This window comes from Mandrillus leucophaeus, unplaced genomic scaffold (genome assembly GCF_000951045.1).
Source record: "Mandrillus leucophaeus isolate KB7577 unplaced genomic scaffold, Mleu.le_1.0 Scaffold681, whole genome shotgun sequence".
Taxonomy (NCBI): Eukaryota; Metazoa; Chordata; class Mammalia; order Primates; family Cercopithecidae; genus Mandrillus; species Mandrillus leucophaeus.
This window is the reverse complement of record NW_012107375.1, coordinates 636,151-644,397: the sequence shown is the minus strand read 5'-3', so window position 1 is coordinate 644,397 and position 8,247 is coordinate 636,151. Positions and strand designations below refer to the sequence as shown.

At 59.2% G+C, this 8,247-nt stretch overlaps 1 protein-coding gene across 1 annotated transcript in view; it reads right to left on the bottom strand.

Annotated features, from left to right (window-relative positions):
- LOC105555382 (putative lung carcinoma-associated protein 10) overlaps positions 1 to 2,425 on the bottom strand; it is a 24,706-nt gene extending 22,281 nt beyond the window's left edge. Inside the window, 4 exon segments of the mRNA XM_012002296.1 lie at positions 11 to 31; positions 33 to 47; positions 422 to 495; positions 2,329 to 2,425. Of these exon segments, the coding sequence (XP_011857686.1) occupies positions 11 to 31; positions 33 to 47; positions 422 to 495; positions 2,329 to 2,425 (207 nt within the window).
- Between the last annotated feature and the right edge of the window lie 5,822 nt (positions 2,426 to 8,247).

Sequence of the window (8,247 nt, the reverse complement as noted above, 5' to 3'; positions counted from 1 at the left end):
CGAGCCCGACAGGTGAAGGGTACCTGGGCGGCGCCCCATATGCTGGCCTGGGCGAGAGAACAGGGCGGGGGGCGTCAGGTAGGGTCTGTGTGGGCAGGCGGGGGCTGAAGTTGGCGGGTCCCCGTGCGCGTATGCGTGTCTGAGAAAAGAAGCCAGATCGGGCTGAGCGCTCCCTCACCGGCCGCCGTGGGGTGTGGCCCTGGGCGTGGCTGCCCCCTCATCCCCAGCCGAGAGCCCAGTTTGGTGGAAAACCCCGGCTGACAGCGTGGTGAGGGGGAGATTGGAATAAGCCGCCCCTGCAAGGGGGGGAAGGGAGTGAACGGGACTGGGCGCTGCCTCTGCCCCTCCGCCCCAAGGTTGGGGGGGCTTTGTTCTCCTCCTTCTTCTTTCCAAATCCCAGCCTGGGCTCCTCCGGGCTCACCTGAAAACCTGCCGCAGAGCCAGGGGCTCCTCCCTGGAGGCGCAGGGCACCTCTGGAGCCCGTTTCCACAGGCTCTGTGGCCAGTCAGGGCTGCAGTGGGTGAGGTCGGTTCGGGCACACACTGCTGCGCCTCCCGTGCATGGGTGTCCATCAGGTAGGGTCCATCAGGTCGGGGTGAGGAGGGTGGGCCTCACTGGCTCAGACGGTTCCTGCGCATTGCAGGTCTTTTGCCCACTGCCACATTTTCCCATCTCTGTGCGGTTATGGGAGGGGTCAGCGATTCCTATTCCTTCCTTTCCAAGACAGACTTTTGGGGCCTCTTGGTTGGCAGGGATTGCAAAGAACACGTACTACAATCCATTGCCCCCAACAGGGTATCTGGACCCCCCACCTATCACTGCCCGTCTCAGGAAGGCAGGCCTAGAGCCATCTGCCCCTTCCCCAGAAGGAGTGGGGCCTGGCACCCCCTACCCTGCCCTTATTAACCCCACCCTGAAGGCAGGGGCATCGGGGCAGCCCAGTGCCATCTCTGCTGACTCACGTGGCCCTGACATAAATCACTGCAGTCCTCCCTTCTTTCCCCGGGGGCTGCTGCCCAGTGTCATCTTTCTGAGTCGGGGGCCTCTCCCCTCCCATCGGCTCCTTGCTGCAGGTGGTGGGACTTGGCCCAGCCCGGCCTCTTCCCTGGCACAGCTCCCATGCAGCCCCACATGTGCACACCTGTGGGCCCCAGAGCCTTTGAGGACTTAGCTGTCTTGGCCACATGGGAAGTTCGGGGCAGGGTTGGGCCTGGGACCTTCCCACCTCCCTGGCTCCTGGTCATTTCTCTCTGCTGCAACTGAGTCTCTCTCCATATTTATTGATGTTTGTGTGTGTATGATCCCGAAAATAATACATCTTATTGTAGGACACTTGAAATATACAGAAAAGAACAAAAGAAATTAAGAATCGCTGGTGATCTGATCACCAAGAGGGAAACACGTTCAGCACGCCCCAGCCTCCCTGGTTTGCTACACCGCACTCCTAAAAGGCTCCTCCCCCTCCCCTTCCCAGCTGCCAGCCTCCTGCTGAGCATCAGGAGGACAATCAGCGCTTCAAGGTGGCGGGGTCCCCTGCCCTGCAGCCAGTGAAGAGCTTCCCTACCCGGGTGCTAAGCATCCCAGCGATGGGCAGTCATGTACTGGGCAGCTGCTCACTGCCAGTGCTCCTTTGGGCCAGGCTCTGGGCTGCCCATGGAAGCGCCAGTGACACACTGGACCAGCATCGTCCCTGTCTTCGTGGGGTGTCACTTGTTTTCTTTTTTTCTTGATGATTATCTGAAGGGAAAAGGGAGGCAGAGAGTGAGGAAGGGCCTGGCCTGAAGGCTGCTACAGTGAGCAGGGTGCCCAGGTTGTGCCCCCAATCGGCCTCTCCCAGTTCTGAGCCCTTTCCACCACTGGACCTACAGCTGGCGCCTTCCTTGGCATGCACCTGGCCAGGACTGGCCCGTAAGGGTCGAGGAGACAGGCCTGTGTGCCATACTGGCCAGCCCCCAGCCCAAGGACTTGGGACAGTCGGTCCCTTTCCCATGGGGGTAGGTTCCTTGATCACCAAGATCCCTTTCAAAGCTTGAAATGGCTGCAACTGGGTGCTTTTCTGGATGTGAGGGTGATGTGGCCTTGCAGAGTGGCCCAGGCTCCAGGAGGGCACGTTCACGGGAGAACACGGGTAGCGGTGGGGTCCTGTGAGGAGGTCTGCAAGGATGGGGATTCCAGCCAAGCCCCTGGCCTGCCAGGCCTCCCTCTGTGGGCATGAGTGGGGGCCGTGCCCCCCATCCCCCGTGGTTCAGACAGTGGGGGACGCAGGGGGTCTGGATGCCCCTCTAGGGTCCCCAGCAGGGTGCTCATTGCCCTGTCCTCTGCCCTCACGATGGGCTGGGGTTGGGTCCCTGGGTGGGGCCATCTGGAATGGGCCTGCAGCATCCCTGCCCTCACAGTCGCTCTTACTTGCTCTGATCTGGCCCATCCCGGACACCTCCCTCTCCTGCTTCCCCCGCCCCGCAGCTCTCTCCTCTGAAGCCTCCCACGTCTCCCTGTGCCCCACCCCCAGGGCCATCACCTTCCCCCTCCTTCTAGGAAGAAGTCTGCTGCTGCCAGGGATGGGGTACACCACTCCCTGTCTCCTCCCTCTGCCTCTGCCTGCCTGGCCCTCCCTCCCCTCTTCCCCCTTCCTGTCGGGGCTCTGCTCCATCTCTCTGCTTACCCTTTTGTCTGTCTTCCACCACTCTTCTCCTCTCCCTGTCCCCCCTAGCTGCCCCTGCCTCACCCTTGAAGGCCCTGAGGTTGTGCCCTGTCCAGCAGCCACTCAGCACCCCTCTGCTGGACTCTATGCCTTAGGGTTGGGCCCAGACCCCCCATGGGGGCCTTGTCTGAGTGGAAGGCTGGATGGGGGGTGCCTGGTGAATACCAGCCAGACAAGCACTGGGGGAGGTAGCCTGCCCAGCCTGCTTCTTCCCCAGATATCAACAGGGTCTTTGTGGCTTCCTGAAGGCTGTGGCTGGAAATAGAGGGAGGAGCCGGGAAGGGTCTGGTCGCTGTTCTTTCTAGAAGCTTTTCTTTGTCCAGTGGCCCCCTCCCCAGGCCCCTGTTCTTCCCAGGTTGGAAAGCTGCAGAGGGAGTGCCCAGCCACTGCCAGTCAGCAGCTCCTGCTCATCTAACTTGCCCTTATGCCCAGCAGGGGCAGCTGCGCGGGCCAGGAGTTGGGTGGGGCAGGAGGGTGGCAGCGTCCTGGGCTCCATGCACTTGGCCAAGGAGGACTTCTGAGCCCGTCCATCCCAGTGTGAGTCTGAGAGCGGAGCTTGAAGGAAAGAGGCTGAGTCCCGGGAGCCCCTCCGCCCCCAGCCCTCCAGCCAGGCAGTCTTCCTATCTGCATGTGTGGGGTTTGTGTCTCTGCTTGTGTTTGTGTATTTGTGCGTGTGTAACTTCCAGTATTCCTGTTTGTCTGGGTGGGGTCATATATTTGGCTGCATGTATGTGTGTGTTCATGAGCCAGCATGCACACAGATATTGTCATGTGGCCACGTGGGTCTCCTCAGATGCCCCAACAGGGCCTGTGCTGGGAAGGGGTGGGGCTGAGGGTGGCGGCTGCAGTGGTTGGAAGCAGCGATGCATGATATGGGGACAGAGCCTCTGGCCAACCCAGGCTGTGCTTCAGTGGAGGGGGGTTCCCTGTGGCCCTCTCCCCCAGCCATCTGCGTCTGTGTTCATGACTTAGGAATGCCCAAGCCCTGGGGATCACAGAGGCTCCATTGTCCGCCCCCGGGCTTCCTGTGTCCCCCTCTGCCCTTTAACCCTTTGGGAGTGGGGCCCCTGGAGGGGGCCGATGGGGCCTGGCAGTGTCTGAGCTGTTTCCAGGCACCTCCACCCCGCCCCCTCAAACCAACACAGGCTAGGTGTTCCAGGACTGATGTGGGCCAGGGCCTCTCCCTGCCTCAGGCTCGACTCCCTCCCTGCTCTGCTTTTCAGGCCACAGCCCCAGGAACTGGATGCACTCTGTTCCTTCTGGCCTGACCCCTGAAGTCCCCTCTAGTACTAGGGTTATCCTAGCTCACTGAGGAGGCCCGGGGCTGGAGAGGAGCCCTATTTTTGCTGCCACCGCATTTCTCTGGCCTTCTAGGGGTCTGGGAGGCTGAAGCCTTGCCACCTGCTGGGCATCAGTATCCCCTTTGACACAAGAATGGGTCTACTGCTGTCCCTAAGTGCTGATTGGAGACAGGCCTCTCTGGGAGGGTTCTGGAGCCTCCAGATTTCAGACAGCAGAAGAGGGGACCAAGAAACCAGCCTGTCCCCAAACCCAAAAGGGAAAGGAGTTGGCCTTCTCTTGGACTGAGTACCTGGGTGGGGGACTTGGGGGTTTGTTTAGTGCCAGGCTTCAGCTCTGTGCTGAGACGTGATGTTGATCACATCCTTCTTCCGCATGGCCTCCATCCCAAGATGTCACTCCCTGCCCCCCACATTTGCCTGCCATCTGCCTGGCAAATAAGCCCTCCCCGTGGGGCAGGATGGCTTGGAGGCCATCCTTGCTCAGGCCACTGGTCCCCTGGGAAGCCTAGCAGGCACACATATTAGGATGCCAGAGCCTCTGAGAGGCAACTTGGGGAGCCACCATGCCCTCTAGAACCCCACCCCTGCTGAGAGCCAGTGCCAGCTCTGTGATCTTGGACACAGTTTCCAGTTTTCTGAGCCTCCGTTTCTCATCTGTAAAATGGGGATGATGATAGCACCTCTCTCCCTGGGGCAAATCTGGGGAGGAGATGAGTGGATGTGCTTGGAAGTGCTCATGAGACTTTCTGGTATGTGGTAAGTCCACGCCGAGGGTTGATTTAATAGAACAGACCACAGAGGGATGTGATTGCGGGGATGGAGTGGGGCTCCTCCCTCCCTTTCCCAGTAGTCAAGATCATCCTCCCTGCACCCCCACAAAGGGTAAACCTCTGTCTCTTCTCCCCATCTTTTAAGGAGAATGGTCCATGACAGGTGAGCTGTAGTTGCCTTGGAGACTAAAGCCTCAGGCGAGATGAGGGGGCTGAAGGCTCACTCTCTGGGGGGTACCCCCTTAGGGAGGGGTGAGGTGGGGAGTGCAGGGACTAAGTAGCAGTCATAAAGGACTTCTGGGCCCCCAGGTACCTGTGGGGACTCCCTGGAGCAGCCCCCTTTATGTGCTGTCTACATAACACATAACAAGGCTTTCCTTGGCTTCCCCACCTCTGGCTCCCCTACCTCTGCTACTGAGGGACTTGGGCTGCATCACCATAGAAACCTGCCAGCCACAGCCTCAGGGGGAGGGCCAGCGGGAGCCTTAAAGGGACACAGTGCAAGGGGTGTAAGTGACACCCACACCATCATATACACACCAACAGGCACAAAAGACCCCCAGGCTCCCAGGCCTGCAAGCATATGGGCCTAGCACCACACTCTGACCCTGTCATGTGCCCTGTGCTGAGCCCCCAGCCCCACCCCCACTCTGGCCCATTGGGTCACCAGGCACCATGTCCCCAGAAGACAAGGGCAGGAGAAGCTGGGGAGTCTCTGCTGTGCTGTTGAAGGGCCCTCTTGTTGCTTCTCCTTTGAGAGGAACTCCAGGCAGAACCTGAGAACTGACAGGCAGGTGTGCAGGGCACATGTGCAGGGCACCGCTGGAGGTTCCCTTCCCAAGGTGTGTGGTGGTGGTGGTGGTGGTGATGGTGTGTGTGTGTGTGTGTGTGTGTGTGTGTGTTTTCAGAGAGGAGGCAGCCACCCCAGGTCTAGCCAGGCTCCACGACCTCCCAGGTCCCTCCCTGGCAAGCTGCTTCCCGTCAGACCGAAGCAGGCATTTCGGAGCAGAGGACAGAGGACTCCCTGAGGGACCTGCGGTCATAGTGGGAGGCCAGGTAGGGTGGGATGGGGTGAGGTTCTTCTGGGGCTGAACCCCTCCCTGTAGGCTGCTGGGCCTGACCCTTGCCTCCCTGGTCCTTTCCCACCAGGGAGGATGGGTTTGGGACCGGACTTACTCAGGAACGGTCCCACCTTCAACTGCCCCAGCGCAGCGGCTACTGTCCACTCAGTGCATGGTCAGACATGATCACTGTTGGCCTAACACATGTGTGTCTCCTCCAGCCAGGTGGCCACTTACTCCCAGCCAGCAGCAATATTGGAAGGCTTCTCTGGGATCTGCTGGGTGCTTTTCCCTCTCCCATCCCTACCCACAGCAGGAAACCCACCACCTGTTCCCTGGCATGGCATGGGTCAGCCAGCAGTGCACCATTCATCCTGTCTCACGGCCGTCCCTTGCCCAGTGCCACAAGTGGGCAGGGCCTTGATGCTCTGTTGCATGGGGCTTTGTAGGCTCTTCCGGCCCCAGCTCACAGCTTCTCCACCCTCTGTCTGTCTCTACCCTGCTCCCAGGCCAGCATGATGTCCACACTTGGAAGCCCCTCCACTGACCCGGGACCATCTTCCTTCCTCCCCGCCCCTTGCCTGGCACAGCCCCTAGGGACAAGGATGCTGTGCAGGCGGCCTGTGCGCACGCGCACGTGCACACGCCCACCCCCACCCCCACCCCTCACTCTTCTCGCTCTTTCTGCCATTTCTCAGCAGCGCTCTCTGCGGCTGCCTCTCACCCTTTGTGCTCCGGTTTCCTCTTCTCTCCCTTTCCCTGCTGCCTGGGTCTCCGTTTCTGAATTTCCCCACCTCCCTAACCGTCTCCATCGTGGTTAGCGCTGTCTTCCTACATCTGTCTTTGTCTCCTGCTCCCTCCTGCCTCTTCTCACTCTGTCTGTCACCCTTGGCAGACCCGGCCTTGGCTCCATCTGTGGAACACATCCCCTCCCCGCTCCTTTGCCCTTGGTGGTGCTGGTGGGGGGTAGAAGGCCTGCTGAGCTGACAACCCTAGCCGCTTGCTCTGTAATTGCCTGAGGAACGGTGAGAGATCAGAGACCCAGCAGCAGTGGGAGGGGAAGAGGGAGCGCCCCCTCCCAGCTGTTATGCCTCGCAACCTTCTGGCTGCTTCCTGCCTATCTCCAAGTGCCCAGGGCGGTGGAAAGCTGGGTGGAAAATACTGGGAGACCAAAAAAGAAGTTGGATATGAGCCTGTGGGAAGATAGGATAGCGCCGGGATGGGGCAGGGAGTGGGGACCAGGGGTTTGGGGATATTGTATTTCCCCTGAGTGTACATGCCACACACCATTCCAGGATTCTAGATTTGGAGGACAAATAGAGGAACTTGCGTGGCAGAAATCATCAACCTCCAGAGCACCCAAGCCTCTGATATGCAGGAGGGCCCTTCTTTGAGCTTCTCCTTGCTCCAGTTTCCTCCCCTCCCCCTCCTAAGACCAATGCTCAGAGCTCCCAAGGCTGCTGTTTGATCATCTGCTCTCTGATCTGAGTCTCCTACTGCTCCTACAGGCCTTGAAGTTGAGGCCAGTGCTGCCTGGGGCCTCCCCTGATCCACTGGCTTTGTGGGGAGAGGCTGGGGTGGAACAGATCCACTGTTGCTCCTCCCTTCTGGGCCCTGGTCCAGCTCTTGCAGGTTGGGAATCACACTTCTTACCCTCCAAGTCATCTCTTGGCCTCCAGGCCATGCATGCTGACCCACCCTGCTGCTTCTCCACCACCCTCTGCAGCAAGCTCCTGCCCAGAGTCCCCACAGGATCTGCTGCATTCACAGCTCTTCTTGGGTGACTCTGTTACACAAAACTGACAAGGCCCAGAGCCTTAGCACAGCATGGCTGACTTCTCTACCATCCTTTCGGTGTTCCTGCTGAGACTCGGTACCCGCTTTGATAAGGTCCTGGCTGGGCAGAGGGAGGATGTGCAGTATGGATTAAATGAAAGCGTCCAGTCTGGGACTTCAGCCTCCAAGCTCTGTCACCTAACAACACCTTTTCTTGCCTCACCTGCACTTTAACCACTTCCTGTTTGTAATTGAAGTGGTCTGGCCACTTGGGAGTCTGTTTCCTCTTCTTGTCATTGTCAGAGGGGCTCCCTCTTTCAGACCCTTAGTCTTTGGGTCCACTTACTTGTAGGTGGATGTGGACATGGTTGGTGTGGCTTGGGTTTGGGGTGGACACATGCAGCAGTTGAGCTCTGAAGACTCAGACAAAGACCTAGAAGTTGGGACTTTGAGACACACAAGAAGTGTCAGAAACACTCACAGAAAATGTCCTGGACGGGCGCAGTGGCTCAAGCCTGTAATCCCAGCACTTTGGGAGGCCGAGACGGGCGGATCACAAGGTCAGGAGATTGAGACCATCCTGGCTAACACGGTGAAACCCCATCTCTACTAAAAAAATACAAAAAATTAGCCGGGCG